The 15,950-nt window shown below is 39.7% G+C and overlaps 1 protein-coding gene across 1 annotated transcript in view; it reads left to right on the top strand.

Annotated features, from left to right (window-relative positions):
- The window catches only part of PRMT8 (protein arginine methyltransferase 8), a 161,807-nt gene that overhangs the window by 73,377 nt on the left and 72,480 nt on the right, over positions 1-15,950 (top strand). The window contains exons 3-4 of the mRNA XM_021001647.1: positions 4,703-4,858; positions 14,833-14,896. Coding sequence (XP_020857306.1) covers positions 4,703-4,858; positions 14,833-14,896 — 220 coding nt within the window. The remainder of the gene's footprint in view (positions 1-4,702; positions 4,859-14,832; positions 14,897-15,950) is intronic.

Raw genomic sequence — 15,950 nt, 5'->3', positions numbered from 1 at the left:
GGGATCTCCAGTGGAACATCCCAGAGATCTATTCTTTTTATAAAGTACTTCTATAAAAGCATAGATGGAATGCTTATTAAATTTGTGGATGACACAAAGCTGGGAGGGATAGCTAACACAGTGGATGACAGAATTGGGATCCAAAACGTTCTATAGCATTGGGCTGAATCTAGTAGGTGAAATTTGGGAAGGATAATTTGGGTCCAAATTCGGGTCTGGAAAATCAGCCTCACAAATACAAAATAAAGGAGGCATAGTTAGAGGTTTTCTGAAAAAAAAAAAGATTTGGGTTTTTTTTGTGAACAGCATTCTCAGCCTAAGTCATCGGCCAAAAACCCCTCAATCAAACTTGAGTTGCTTGGAGCCAGGCAGGATGATAGACTCTTCCTCTGCCTAAATCTGACTTCATCTGGAGTATTGTTATTGGTTCTGAGTTCAAGCCTTTCAGAGGAGGGAAATCAGGCTGGTGAAGGGCCCTGTGAAGAGATGAAGTCATATGAGAAGTAATTGAAAGAATTAGGGTTGTTTTGCCTCGAGAAAAAAAGTATATGTGTGTTCAGGTGTGGGGGTAGACGTGTGTGGTATGTATTTGTGTGCATGTGCAAGGGGAATGTGGATGTGGGGGGAGGGAATGTGTGTGTACTGTGTATGAGTGTGTGGTACGTATGTGGGGGGGTATGAGTAGATAGGAGGATGATAACTCTTTATAAAGCATTACACTCATGCAATTTTGCCTCATCAGGAAGAACCAGAACAGTAGGCAGAAGTTGAAAAAAGTTAAACTTAGGCTTGATGTCAGCAAAACTGGTGTTCAAACATGGGATAAGCTGCCTGTAGAATTGCTGGACTCCCTTTCATAGGAGGCCTACCTTGTCCAGCATGTTGGATGTAGATCCTTTTTAGGTATGGGTGGGGCTGGATAAGTCATTTCCAAATTCTCTGATTCTGAGTGCACTGTTTGAGTTGGCCATCAGAGCAATTGTCAAGAGCATCTCAGCTGCATGCATAAAATTGACCTCCTTAAATGTTTATTGAATGCCCTTTGGCCACCACAAAGGTCCCAGACTACAGAGGCCTAGATTATTCTCCACATTGTCAAGCCTGTGGCTCTATATGGTGCTGTTGGATGGGTCCAAGAATTAATTTTGGGGGTAGTGAAATAGAATAATATCCAAAATATTAAAATATAAAATCTGTGGTTTATACTCAGCTCATGAGCCCCTACCTATCTGTTTATATTCTCTTTTCTCTCTTTTTCACAATTCTCCCCATATCCATAGGACTCATTTTCTTATTGTACTGTGATCACATAGTTTCTTGAATATAATGAAAATAAAAGGAAATATGTCTCACACTCCTATATGGAGCTATCTGCCTATTGTTATCTCCTAAACCTCTTCCTGGTTAGCCTCCCAGGTATTTGGGAGGAGTGGGAAGGGTATTGTTAAACCACCCACATCTGCAGCTCCTAGAAAGAAATAAGGTGAAAGAATCTGTCTAAAACTATATACAAAACCTGCCTAAAAATCATAAATCTCAGGAAAGAAGGAATCAAAGCAAGTCATTTGGTCTCTTTGCCTGTTGAAAGGCCATCAGTCAATCAAATTATCAACAAACACTTATTAAATATCTACTATGTGCTAAGCATTGTGCTCTGTGATGGGGCAGGAAATAGTCCCTGTCCTCTCCTAATTAATCTTCAGTGGTGGAACATCTGTTCAGAACAAACAAGCAAAAAAAAAAAAAGAAATCACATGCAAACATTATACCACCTTCTTGAGTAATCAGCTTCAGTTCAATTTAACAAGCATTTATTAGGCATCTGCTATTTTCCAGGCAAAGGGCTAGGCATTGGGCATTAAAGGACAAAAATTAAAACAATCCTCATCCTTAAAGAGCTTGGGTTCTACCAGAAAGAAACAATATGAATACACATAAGTAAATATAGAAAATATACAAAGTAGATTCATTGTAATTTCTGAGAAGGGGGAATGGGACAGAGTGAACATACATACTTACTATGCAATGCGTCAGGCACTGTGATAAGCACTTTATAAATGTTTTCTCATTTGATCCACACAACAACCCCGTGAGGTAGGTAATTAGTACCCTCATTTTATAGTTGAGGAAACTGAGGCAAGTTAAATGACTTGGCCAGGGTCATACAGCTAGTAAGTGTCCAAAATTGGATTTGAATTCAGATCCTCCAGGTCTAGTGCTCTATCTATAATCTTATAGACTCACAGACTATTTGAGCTTCTTTATAGGGTATCTTAACATCATCTAGTCCAAGGTAAGGTAACTGAGGCTCTGAAAGGTGAAACAAGTCATTTTGGGGCAAATAGCTAATTAGTGTCAGAGCTGGAATCTGACTAAGTTGTATTTATTGATTTTCAAATACTGCTTTATTGTTGCTTCTCCCTTCTCATTACCATCACTTCCCAAACTCCATTTCCCATCCTCTATTGTAAAAAAGAGAAACAGTTAAGCAAACAAAGTCTTGTGGAAGCCACAGATGACAGCATGCAGTATTCCACATCTGTAGCCCACTATCTTTACATTGAGAAGTGAGGAATATGTTGCATCATCAGCCCTTGGAAATCAAGATTTGTCACACCATTCACCTGAGTTCTGAGGAGACTGGACAATTTTTCACGGGATGGAATCTCTATTCGTGGTAGAAGGGTGATCTCTGGAGGACCTTGCTGAAGTCATGTATGAGTCTTTACTTGGCAAATACTTCCTTAGAAGAACGTGGTATGTCAGGGCACCCAGGTGGTGCAGTGGATAGAGCGATGGCTGTGGAGTCAGGAGGACCTGAGTTCAAATTTGACCTCAGACACTTGACACTTACTAGCTACGTGATGCTGGGCAAGTCACTTAACCCTGATTGCCTAAGCAAAAAGCCAAAAAAAAAAATGTGGTATGTTGCTTAGACTTCAAGGATCTGTGATTTCATTGGTATGGACACTCTAAGAATGCCATTTACAAACCCCTATTCCTTGGTAAAGTTGACCTAGGATAGTTGCCGAAGCTCCAAAATTCCTCACAGCCAATCTGGTGGCAAACCTCTCCAATCTTGGTTAAACTGGTTCTAAGACAAGACAGCACAGTCTGTCCTGGGGCAAGTATCAGAGTTGATATGCCCCCAGCATAGCTTTTAAGAAGTCAGAGTGGCCTCTATGTCGTGATAAGGCATCAGAGTAGCACCTCCTTTATTGCAATAGTAATTAAATTTATAGTTCATAAGGTATGTCAATATATCTATGCCTTCTGGTACATAAATAAGCTTATAGGATCATAGATTTGGAGCTGGGAGAGACCTTAAAGGTTATGGTCTGTCAATAAGCATTTATTAAATGTGTCAGAGACTATATTAAGTGGAAGAAAGGCAAAAACACGATCCCTTTTTTCAAGAAACTTACATTATAATAAGGGGGACAACAATTAAACCATGTACATACAACATATGCACATAATATATGTATATATACATATACATACACATACATACATACACGCATATTATATACATATATACATACACACACACATACACACATGTTGTATAGATAGAAAATAATCTCAGAGGGAAGAACTGGGGAGGGGAAAGGGACCAAGAAATATCTGTACAAGGTGTGATTTGAGCTGTCTTAAAGGAAACCAGGGAGGTGAGAAAAGAGAATATTCTAGGCATGGGGACAGTCACTACAAAGGCCCAGAGACAGGAGAGTATGGGAGGAACAGGGAGTAGGACCTTAAAGTCGATGGTGGGAAGGAAAGTATAAGAAAACTGAAAAGGTAGGAAGGGTCCAGAATATGAAGAGCTTTTCATACAAATCAGATCCCAGAGGTAATAGCAAGTTTTGAGTATGAGATGATGTGGTCTGACCCACACTTTGGGAATAAGCACTTTGGCAGCTGAATGGAGGATGAATCAAAGTGGGGGGGTGACTTGGATTAGGGAAAGAAAAAATAATCCAGGCAGGAGGCGATGAGGGCCTATATGAGGATTCTGTCTGTGTGAGGAGAAAGAAGGGGATGCACCTGAGAGATGTTTTGAAGATTTGGCAACAGGATTGATCTGTGGGGTGAATGGAAGTAAGGAATCAAGAATGACACTGCAGGTGTATGCCTGGGTGACCGGGAAGTCACCTACTGTCCTTGGAAGTAACAGGAAAGATGGGAGGGTTTGGAGGAAAAGATGATGAGTTATGTTTTGGAATTTGGAACTTTGTCAACTTTGTTAAATTCTGGAGTTTGTCACGTTTATGGGACATCCTTTTGAGATGTCCAAGGGGCAGTTGATGATATGGGACTCCAGTTCAGGAGAGTTACTAGGGCTGGATATATGTATCACAGAATCATCTTCTTAAGGATGCTAATTGAAATCAAAGGATCTGATAAGATATCCAAGTGAGATAATATAAAGGAAGAAGAAGAGGGTAACACTATAGGATTATAAAATCATAGGGTTTTTTTTTATTTGAATGGACTTTAGAGATCATCTAGTCCAACCTTTTCATTTTACACATGTGGAAACTGAGGCCCAGAGAAGTGAAGTGTCCTTGTTTAAGGTCACAAAATAGTAAGTAGATTATGAAATTAGGACTCAAACTTGGGTCCTTTGATTATACATCTACTTCCAGTCTACTCAGGGGATTCCTTAAACTTGATTTCTCTCTTCTCTCTCCTGCCACAGGAAATGCTGAAGGATGAGGTGCGCACACTTACCTACAGAAACTCCATGTACCACAATAAGCACGTGTTTAAGGACAAGGTGGTGCTGGACGTTGGGAGTGGCACGGGCATCCTTTCTATGTTTGCTGCTAAAGCAGGGGCCAAGAAGGTGTATGGGGTAAGGGAATCATTTCTTTCTTGTTTCGGGCCTTTAAGAAAATGGGCCCCAGATATTGTCTCTCTTCTTCAATCCAATCCCATTTCATCTCCAACCTAACTTTGCCAGTCCCCACCTCCACCCCTCAACAAACAAAGAAGCAAACACAAAAACAATCCTTGGTGCTTCCTACCTTCAACATACACCTTAAAGGAAGTAAGAAAACCAACTATAAGTCTTGAGCTGTAGGAAAGGTTAGGAGGGACCATCATATAACTAGTAACAGACTGCTATAAGAATAATTGCTCATCTCTCTGCAGAGCCTTAAGGTCGGCAACTGAGTGGTACAGCAGATAGAAACCTGGATTTGGAGTCAAAGGACCCATTTGGATCTTGGCTCAGCTACTCACTGGTTGGGTGACCTTGGGCAAATGGCTTTTCTTCTTGGGGCTTGGAGAGTTTCCTCATCTGAAATATAAAGGGATAGACCAGAGGACCTCTTCTAGTCCTGTGAGGCATGACATAATATAATAAAATAAATCTTGTGAAACATGAAATCTAAATCTTGTGAGGTATGAAATAATAGAATGCTAATAATACAGCTAGCATTTATATAGTGCATTAGGATTTGCAAGGTATTTAATGTATCTCTTAGTTGATCTTAACTGTGAGGTAGGTACTATCAATATCCCCATTTTATGGATGAGGAAACTGAGGCTGGGAGAAATTCAGTTTCTTTCCCAGGGTAACGCAGCTAGTTTAGTGTCTGAGGTAGGATTTGAATTCAGATATGACTTTCAGCCCAGTGCTGTATCTCCTATACCACCCAGTTTCCCTATGAAAAGATATTTAATATGACTATACATGCATAGCCTATATCAAATTGCTTACCTTCTCCATGAAAGGGTTGGGGAGGGAGGGAGAGAATTAGGAACTCAATTTTAAAAATGAATGTTGAAAATTGTTTTTACATGTAATTGGGGAAAAAATAAAATACTAAATAAAAAAGAGAAGATATTTGATAAAAGCTTCATTATCCCCATTAGATGGATTTTAAAAGCAGGATTTAGAAAGGGAAAGTGAGTTGCCCAGGGACCAAGGTTAATAGGAATAAATGTCAGAACCAAAACGGCAACCTAGGTTTCCTGACTCCAAGTCTAGTAGTTCTTTCCAACACATTCTGCTGCATTCCAGGATGCCGGGGTCACTCTGCAGAACAGTTAGGAGGTCAGGCCACTGATGTTCTCTCTTTTCCCTGGAAAATACAGACATTTATACATACCCCAAAGTGCTTCCACATCCATGATTTTACTAGATGTCCCCACAAACCTCCTGTGAATTAGGTAGGAGTAAACATTTGATGACATCATTCCTCTGCTTCTTTCCCTTCCCTCCCCCAAATTCAAGTGGCTTCTCATTATCTACAGAAAAAGTATAATATATGATCTCATCACTCCTCTACTAAGAAAAAAAAATCTATGGTTTCCTTTTGTTTCCTGAATGAAACTTAAATTTCTCACCCCGGCATTTTAATATCCCTCACAAGCAGGCTCCAACCCAACTTTCTAGTCTTATTTCACACTATATATTTTATGTTACCAAAGTGGTCTGCCATAATACAATAAAATAAATCTTGGGAAATATGAATTTTAAATCTTGTATGGTATGAAATAATATAACGCATATAATCATATAATCATATAAAAGCAGCTAGCATTTCTATAGTGCTTTAAGATTTGCAAGATGTTTAGTATATCTCTTAGCTGATCCTCACAATAATCCTGTGAGGTAGGTGCTATCATTATCCCCATTTTACAGATGAGGAAACTGAGGCTGAGAGAAATTCAGTGACCTGCTTATCACCCATTCTTGTCCTGACCTGAGATGTTGCTGTCATCCTTCATACTTGGAATGGATGACTCCCACAACAACTCTATGGCCCAAAGTCCCTCCCTTCCTTCCAGATCCTCCTCAGGTCCCATCTCCAGAATGTAGCCTTCCCTGGCCCTCCCTCTCTTTCCAGAGGAAAGGGATTTCTTCCTCAGACATCCCCTCACCCTTTGCTTGGCACATCCCTTCCTTCCTCTCTGTATCATAGTTATTTGTGTACATGTTCCTCACATTAGAACGGAAGCTCCTTGAGAAAAGGATCTATGCTGCATTTGTCTTTGTATCTTCAACGCCTAGTACATGGTAAGTGCTTAAGAAGTGTTTCTTCAAGGGGCAGCTAGATGGTGCAGTAGGTAGGGCACTATCCTGGAGTCAAGAGGATCTGAGTTCAAATCTGTCTTCAGACACTTGACACTAGCCATGCGAGCCGAGGCAGGTCATTTAACCCCAAATGCCTCATCAAAAAAAAAGTGTTTCTTGAATTGATTTGAGTAGAGATAGGGAAAATAATTGGCCGAAGGGCACTGGCACAATGAGGATTACAGATCACCTTCCTTCTTGCCTGCCTACCTCTCTCCCTTTCCCCCTTTTCAATAATTTTTCAGTGACTTGCACAGAGTGTGCAATGTTTGTGTTACCACAGTCAAGTAATTATCATTTATGCTTAAAATGCAAGAAGGTCTCCCTCCTAAAAGGGGAAAGGAATAAGCATTTATATAGCAGCTACTGTGTGCCAGGCATTATGTTAAGTGCTTTTTATAAATGTTATCTCAAATGATCACCACAAAAACCCTGTATGGCTTCCTTAGTTGAAGAAACTAAGGCAGAGGTTAAGTGACTTGCCCAGCATCATGCAGTTACTAAGTATCTGAGGTTGAATTTGAACTCAGGGTTCCTGTCTCCAAGTCCAGCACTCTATCCTCTGTGTCACTAGCTGGCTCTGTAGAGTAGAAGTGAAGGAAATGAGGCTCAAGGAATGTCTTTCCACTCCCCACACTTACTAGAGAGATAACTAAAGTGTTCTTTTATTTTTCTCAAAAAAAAAGAAGTGTTTCTATGTGATAACAAAGAAGAAAAAAGCTTTAAAGAGGCAGAGGGGAATCATGACCTGTTTCAGGAAATTGATGGTTGGAAGAGTGTGAAAAGGGAAGAAGGAACACTAAATATTAGTGGCTAAGTAAAGCATGTGAGACTTCCTGAAGAAGAGGAGGCTGGGTCCTCTGAAAAGGGAACAGCTGCTTGTCCTTTAAGGAAAGATGCTCCTGTCAGGTGAAAGACCATCAAATCAAGGGAAGAAAGAGAAGAAGAGATGTATATTGATACTGCCTTATAGGGGATATTGAGGCAGCCATTTGTCAACCTGATGGAAAAAGCAAGAGCGGTCTTTTCTCTTCCCTGGAGTCATGTATCCAGAACAAGAGGAAAAGCTTTCCAAGAATTCTCAAACCTACCAATTTCTGCTGATTTGCATGGGCATGGATTATACTACCAAAAGCATTTTAGAAAGAATGGCTAACTATATGAAGCCTTGGGTGAGAAACTGAAGATCCCAGGACCATAGGTGATGTTTTCAGTAATTCTACTGATTTAAGCAAAGTGCTACAGAAAAGAAAGGCAGATTTGGGAAGATGGTTAAAAAGATGGGATTTGAAAAATAGGATTTATATTTCAGGAATACAGCTTAAAATATAGAAATGACCAACTCCTAGTCACAGATGGAGCATATCTAACAAGGGCTGGTAAGCATGTATGCGTCTGAAATCTTGCATATCTTTAGATGTTAAACCTAAAAAGAACTGGGGAAGGAGAAAACTGCCTATGTACGTGCTTCAAGCTAGACTGAATAGAGAGCAGCTGCAATCAATTAACCAATTAACAAACATTTATTAAGTACTTATGCTGTACCATCATTATTCTAGGTGATGGAGATACAAAGACAAAAATGAAACAGATGCTGTCTTCAGGATGCTTACATTCTATCAGAGTAGGAAGAATAGCAACAGAGATGAAATTTACAGGAGGTGAAATCTAAGAAAAGATGTCTATAAAAAATTACCCAAAATATGATTGACAAAAAAGAATCAGAGATGCTAATGCAAGGAGGCAAGTTTGTCATATATGCCATTGAAATTTGGTGGCATAGAACTTATGATTGGAAAAAATGGGCTATGTAAAAGGGAGAAGTGCATAATAATATCATATAGTGAGATAATATATTTAAGGAAAGCCAGTAATCAGAATAGGGGTACATTGTAGGGAGCATTTGGTCAATAATCATAATAATAGAGGCAGAAACAAAAATGGTACTGTAATTGGAATGTATTATAGGCCCCCTGGACAGAAGGAGGAAACAGATAAAGAATTTGGGAAATAGATGGATGGGAGAATCTGTAGGACTTCTCTTTTGTTCTTTCCATCATTCTTTTTCTTTGTCTCTATTTCTCTGTCTTTCCCCAAAGAAGAAAAAATAGTAATATATTGTCTTGACTTAGTAAAATTTTATCCTCTGAAAGGTGGAAGAATCTTAGAATGGAAATTCTATTCTATACCTATTTGTCATCAATAAAAAGAAACTGAATGCTAGGGTAGACACAATAGGATACTTGCTGAGATGTGATCATTCCAACTTAGAATTTGTGATGGTGAAGGAAAGGAAAGTTAGGCATAGTCTGACACACCTTACATTTTGGGAAAGCAGATATCAAAGTATTCAGAGGAATGGTAGGTAGTTTCCTACGTCCTTAATTTTTTAATGTCCTTAATGTCAGCTCAAGACAGAGGAACCTTTCAAACACAAAATTCTGAAGACACAAAGAAACACTTCCAGCGAAGAGGAAAGAGCAGGGTTTTTGTTTTGTTTTGCTTTGTTTTTGTTTAAGAAACGGATATGGATGCAAAAGAACCCCAGAGATCAACTTAGATTTTTACAAAGATATATTCAGAAGATGGAAGTAAAGCTGTAATGGAGTAATGAAGTAATGGAGGCTGAGTAGAAAAGCCTGGCATTGTTCTATGTGAATATCGTCAGTACTGCTACTCAGAATGAACTCATGTAGGCAAGGAAAAGTTAAGGATAACAAAAAAGGTGTTTTTTGTTTGTTTGTTGTTGTTTTTAAGCTATATAGGTGGAAAGAGAAGGGTCAAAAGGAAGAATGAGACTGCTGCTTAGGGTGGGTAGGATAATGACGCCGGACAATCCTGTGCCAAGCCAGAATTGTCTTTGGACTGAAACTGACAGCCAAAAGCATCGCTCTTCCATTGTACTTGATCTGAGATTCATTTGGATCTTGCAGTTTGACAAGAGCTCAGAAGAGATCATTTAATCTAACCTTCCCAACAAAAACAGCTCATTGGAATTGAAATACAAGATAGGTAAAGAAATAGCAAGGCAGCATCTAATTATTCTCTTGATGAGTTTGAGTCATTTGGCCCAGCATACTGAAAGAACTAGTGAATGCGGTTGCTGAGTCACTGTCCATGATTTTTGACAAAAATCATGGAGAATTGGAGAGATGCCAAACAACTGGGGAAGGACAAATGTCTTCATTTTATTTTTATTTTTTTAAGCCTTTTTTTTTTTGCTAGGCAATTAGGATTAAGTGACTTGCCCAGGTCACACAGCTAGTGTCAAGTTTTTGGTCTGAGGTCAGATTTGAACTCGGGTCCTCCTGACTTCAGGGCCAGTGCTCTATCCACTGCACCACCTAGCTGCCCCAAATGTCTTCATTTTTAAAATGGTGAAGAGAATGAAGTCTCCAAAATATATGTGAATGAGTTTGATTTTCATTCATGGAAAGATTATAGAAAGCATTATTAAAGAGGTAATAAATACTTAAAAAAGGAAAGAGTCATCATAATGAACCAGTGTGGTGTCATCAAAAATAGCCTGTATCAAATTTCCCTCTTTCCCTCTTTCCCTCCCTTTCCTCCCTCCTTCCTCCCTCCTCCCTCCCTCCCTTCCCTTCTTCCTTCCTTCCTTCCTTCCTCTTCCTTCCTTCCTTCCTTCCTTCCTTCCTTCCTTCCTTCCTTCTCTCCTCCCTCCTCCCTCCTCTCTCTCTCTCTCTCTCTCTCTTCTCCCTCTTCTTCTTCCTTCCTTCCTTCCTTCCTTCCTTCCTTTCTTTCTTTCTTTCCCAAAGGTCTAGTAAAGCAAGAACATAGATATAGATCGCCTAGATTTTAGTAGGTAATTTGACAAGTCTCTTACGTTATTTTTTTGGACAAAATGAAAGAAGAGACATGAGTGTGACCTGGTTCAATGGCCAGAACCAAAGAGCAGTCAGTCATTCATAATTCAAAATCAACTTGGAAAGAGATTTCTTGTGGAATGCCTTAAGAACTTGGCCTTTGTACTGTCTAACATTTTTATCAATGGCTTGCAGAAAAGCATAGATGTCACACTTCTCAGATTTAAAGATGAGACATAGCTGGGAGGGATTACTAATATGTTGGATAATAGAGTCACAAACTAAAAAGATCTTGGCATGCTTTACTTTTGGGCTAAGTCCAAGAAAATGAAATTTCACAGGGCTAAGTGTAAAGTCTTGTACTTGAGTTAAAAAAATCTGTTTCACAAGTATAAAATGGAGGCGGTGTGATCAGACCACTTCTGGAGTATTGTCTTTAGTCTTGAGCAACACATTTTAGGAAAGACATTGATAAGTTAGAGAGAATCCAGAGGAGGGTGACTTGGATGGTGAAAGAACTTGAGATCATGTCATATGGGGATCAGTTGAAAGAACTGAGGATGCTTAACCTGGCAAAGGAGAAGAATTTCAATCAATCCAATCCAATCCAATCAATCCATAACTACTGACTATGTGCCAGGTACCTAGCAAAATGCTGGGGACATGAAGTCATAAGTGCAACACTTCCTTCCTCAAGGAGCTTCTGTGGGGGAGGTAACATGTGAATGTATAATAGTAATAATTATATACAGAATATATACAAAATGAATACAAAAAGTGGAATGGGCAGCCTTTGGTATTAGCAGGGATAGCTAGAGGACTCCTTCAGGGGGAATTTATATGAGGAATTCCTTTTTAGGGATTGCTTGGACTAGATGGCTTCTGATCTCCCTTCTTACTGACCTCTGGGTTGCATGTTGTTCTGTGATTCTATAGCAGTTGGTGGGAGGGAGAGCATGGAACAGGGGGAGCTGTGAAATGAGCCAACCCTAAGGGAAACCAGCTAAATATGATGGAGCTGTTTATCTGAAAAGCTATTATTAAAAAAAAAAAGAGCAGAAGGGAAACAGATCGCTGAAAAGAAAAAAAAAGCCACACATAGCTGGAATAGCCTCACACAGCTGGAACACAGTAGTGTAGGGGCTGCTCTACTGCTCTTAGGTTAGAACTCCTAAGATGACTGTGCCCAAGGAAGGGCAGGAAGTGTGCCTTCACTGCTCGATTCTTGGATCCTCCATACTGTAGAAGAGAGGGAGAGGAAAGGAGGCAGAGATAGAGAAAGAAAAAGGAACAAAAACAAGTTGTGATACTGACTGAGGTAGGGTGAAACCAAGTGGAGAAAAAAGAGAAACTGAAAAAGGCAGAGGCATAAAGAAAGAAAGAGGAGAGAGAGAGAGAGAGAGAGAGAGAGAGGAGAGAGAGAGAGAGAGAGAGAGAGAGAGACGGACAGAGGCAAAGAGAGAGAAATGGCTAAAAGGAGACCAGACAAAGAAACTCATAGATACTTTACAAATCATTTATTCAATGGTTCTCAAAGTGTGGTCAATAGAAAGTAAAGCATCCCTGAAACCCTTTCAGGGAGTCCACAAGGTCAAAACTATTTTCACAATAATGCTAAGACATTATTTGCCTTTTAAAATACTCCACCCATTTTCAATTTCATGTGTGAAGCAGGATTTCTTTGACTACTTCAACTCAAACAATATATCACAACAGATTGAATGAAGAAGCAGTTAGGAGAATCCAGCTGTCTTTTATTAAGCTAGACATTAAGGAGGTCTGCAAAAATATGTAAAACAATACTACTTTTCTGACTAATTTTTTTTTTGCTTTGGAAAACATGGTTATTTTTCGTAAATATTTATGTTAACATGTAATAGGTTTATTTTTTATTTTAAAATGAATTAATAAATAGATATTTTTAAAAGATTATCACTTCTAATTTCTAATACAGCATATATTGATAGATATAACCAAGGGTATGCTGGTAAATGTTTAACAACCAGCTCACCAGAAAAAAAACATTTGCACAACACAGTTTTAATCTGCATTATTAATATTCATCACTTTCTAGACCAGAAGAGGCAAACACTTGTACCACAACACCTGCCCTACACTTCAGTGCAACCTAAACTGGATTTAAAATGTAACTGGAAAATATTTAACAATATAAATAAGAATATAATAGAACATGGACGATATTAATGTATGGTTATTTAAGTCAATATTCAGCAGAAGGCATCCTTATTTATGGTTTAGTGGCCTGTTTCTACTTGAGTTTGACACCACTAATCTAGACAATCAATAACACAATAAATCAAGCCCTGATTTATAGCTTTTACTGATGTCTGAGGTATGTATAAATGCTCACACTGAAAATTTAACAATCAGTTCCAGCTGGTTTCAGCATACAACTAAATATAACCTACATAAGCTAAAGCTCTTTGAGGTCATTAGTAATTTACAAGAATGTAAAGGGGTTGGGACAGCTAGGTGGTGCAGTGGATAGAGCACTGGCCCTGGATTCAGGAGGACCAACCTCAGACACAAAACACTCACTAGCTGTGTGACCCTGGGCAAGTTACTTCACCCCTTTGTCTAGCCCCCCCCCAAAAAAAAAGAGAGTAAAGGGATCAGAAGACCAAAAACTTTGAGAACTTTTTATATGGTTAGAAGGAAAGAAGAAAAAAGGAAGGGAAGGAGAGAAGAAGAAGAAAGAATTTCAGAGCTAGAAGGGATCTCAGTGGCATCTAGTCCAACCAGTACCTGAAAAAAAATCTCTACCACATCTCCAGCAAAGGGTCATTCAGACTTCGCTTGAAGACCTCCAGTGAGAGGGAGATCCTTCGTCCATCCCATTTTTGGAAAGTCCTTTAGGAAGTTTTTTCTTATATAAAGCCTAAATTTATCTCTTTGTGACTCACACACACTGCTTAGTTCTTCCTTGTCAGTCACCATCACTATTATCCTGCATAACTTGAGAACAAAACAAAACAAAACAAAACACCTTTTCTGTTGTCCTTAGCATTACCAATCTCTTTTCATTCTTGGATTTAGGCACTATTTTCTTGCAAGTCCTTACTGTACTTCTGCATTCATTCTAAGTTACTTGCCCTTCCTTCCATTTTCTGTACATTCCTTCTTAAAGTTGGTTAATGAATTTTAAGTTGGTCAATTGGACATTCTATATACCTTCCCCTTTTCCTGCTAATCAGAGTCTCTTCAGAGGTGAGATGATAAGGAAAAGGAAAGATGCGTAGATTAAAAATAGGGAGGCAGAGAGACAGAGAAAGAAACAGAGAGATAGGCAGAGAAGCAGAGACAGAGATGGAGACAGAGAGACAGACAGACAGAGATAAAGACACAGAGGGGGATATAGAAAGATGCAGAGACAGTCAGAGAGAAGCAGGGAGAGAGATAGGCAAACAGAAATGGGGTGAGGGTATCATGCGGCAGCCTTATAGAATACAAAAGATTGGTGGGTTTTAGATCCTAGTTGTTGGAACGTAGCAATGTTTCCATATCCCTGGATTGGCCACATTTAAGACCTAGATAAGAGTTTGCTTAATGGGACTATAGGTGCGGACCCAGGCCTTGAATGCAGTGTGATTCTATTGCTCAGACTATTGTCTGAACACCCAGCTGGGTAGCGGTGGAAATGGGAAATGAGCCATTACTACTATTAGAGCCTGAGGCCATGCACTAAAGGGAAAAGTGCACAGGTCATCTGAAGACTTACTTTCTAGTCCTACTAGTAGTTTGCCGTGGTGTTAGAGAAATCATTTTCCCTCCCCAGTCTCAGCTTCACTTCCTCATCTGTAAAATGAGGGGATTGTACAAGATGAGCCATGAGCTCCCTCCCAGCTCTAACACTCTGCAGTTCATCTAACACCTCTCTCCTTTGTCCCACTCTCCTTTTAGATCGAATGCTCCAGTATTTCTGACTACTCAGAGAAAATTATCAAGGCCAACCACTTGGACAACAGTAAGGCAACTCAGACTGTCCCCTGGAAACGTGGAAGCAGTGGGTGCCCCTGATTTGGTTCTGTCATTTACATGTAAATGATGGCCTTTCGCCTTCAGCTGGCTATAGGGGTATGGTGATGTGGTCAAGCACCCAGTCCCCCCACTAAGTGGCAGTAGTCCTTTCCTGAGATGGTAGGTAAAGGACAATGGCCTTTTCAGACCTAGCTCTGGTTCCAGAAGATTTTTAAACCTGTGGTATGGATTATAGCCTTAAGTCTCTCACATCCCACCTGGCTGACCCTGGGAACCATTTATATCAATCATATTCCTATTTCTCCAAGAAGCAAGGCCAAGCCCACGTTTGCTTACACCATCTTCAAGGCTCAGGCTAGAGATAGTCCAATGACCGCATGTAGTATGTCACCAATCCCTGCTAGCCTCATTCCCAAAAGTTCCATTTCCCTCCCATAGGAAAAGCCACCCACTGGTCTAGAATCAAGGTGGGTCACCCTGCCCCACTGGATAGAAGTTTTCCAATCCAGCCTACAGGTTTTCTCACTGATCATTTTGTTATGATCTATAGTTCTCTTTGGTGCTTTGAAGGTCTACAGTAAACAGTCTTTGGTCAGGAAAAAGGAAGGGAGAAAACATAGTTCCACAAGTGAGAAAGCTTTGTCAGTCGGTCAGGCAGACAATAAGATTGGATTTAGCCCTGGCTCAGTGCAGACAGCTATTCTAGGAGATATAAGGTTCTGAAAATGAAGAATAAGGCACTGTCTCTGGCCTTGAAAGGCAGTCTAATGGGGAGAGGAATGGGATGGTGGGGCACACACAGAATCAAATGGAAATAAGATACATAAACTGATATTCCATAGTTCTAAGATTTATGATTTCATCAGTGTAGATGTTCCCTCCAGACTTCAGCAACTTCATGAGTTGCTATGGCTAAGAAAATGTTGTCACCTCATGGTTAACCCTTTGGTGATGAATGTCTCCAACCTGGGCAAGACTGATATTCAAATATTATACACATAATCTGTCACTGGGGTTATGAATTTAAAAGTCTTTTTAAA

The sequence above is a fragment of the Phascolarctos cinereus genome, unplaced genomic scaffold (assembly GCF_003287225.1).
Source record: "Phascolarctos cinereus isolate Bilbo 61053 unplaced genomic scaffold, phaCin_HiC Scaffold_1;HRSCAF=81, whole genome shotgun sequence".
In the NCBI taxonomy this organism is placed as follows: Eukaryota; Metazoa; Chordata; class Mammalia; order Diprotodontia; family Phascolarctidae; genus Phascolarctos; species Phascolarctos cinereus.
Note: the sequence above shows the minus strand (reverse complement) of the source record. Positions and strands in the feature narration are given on the sequence as shown.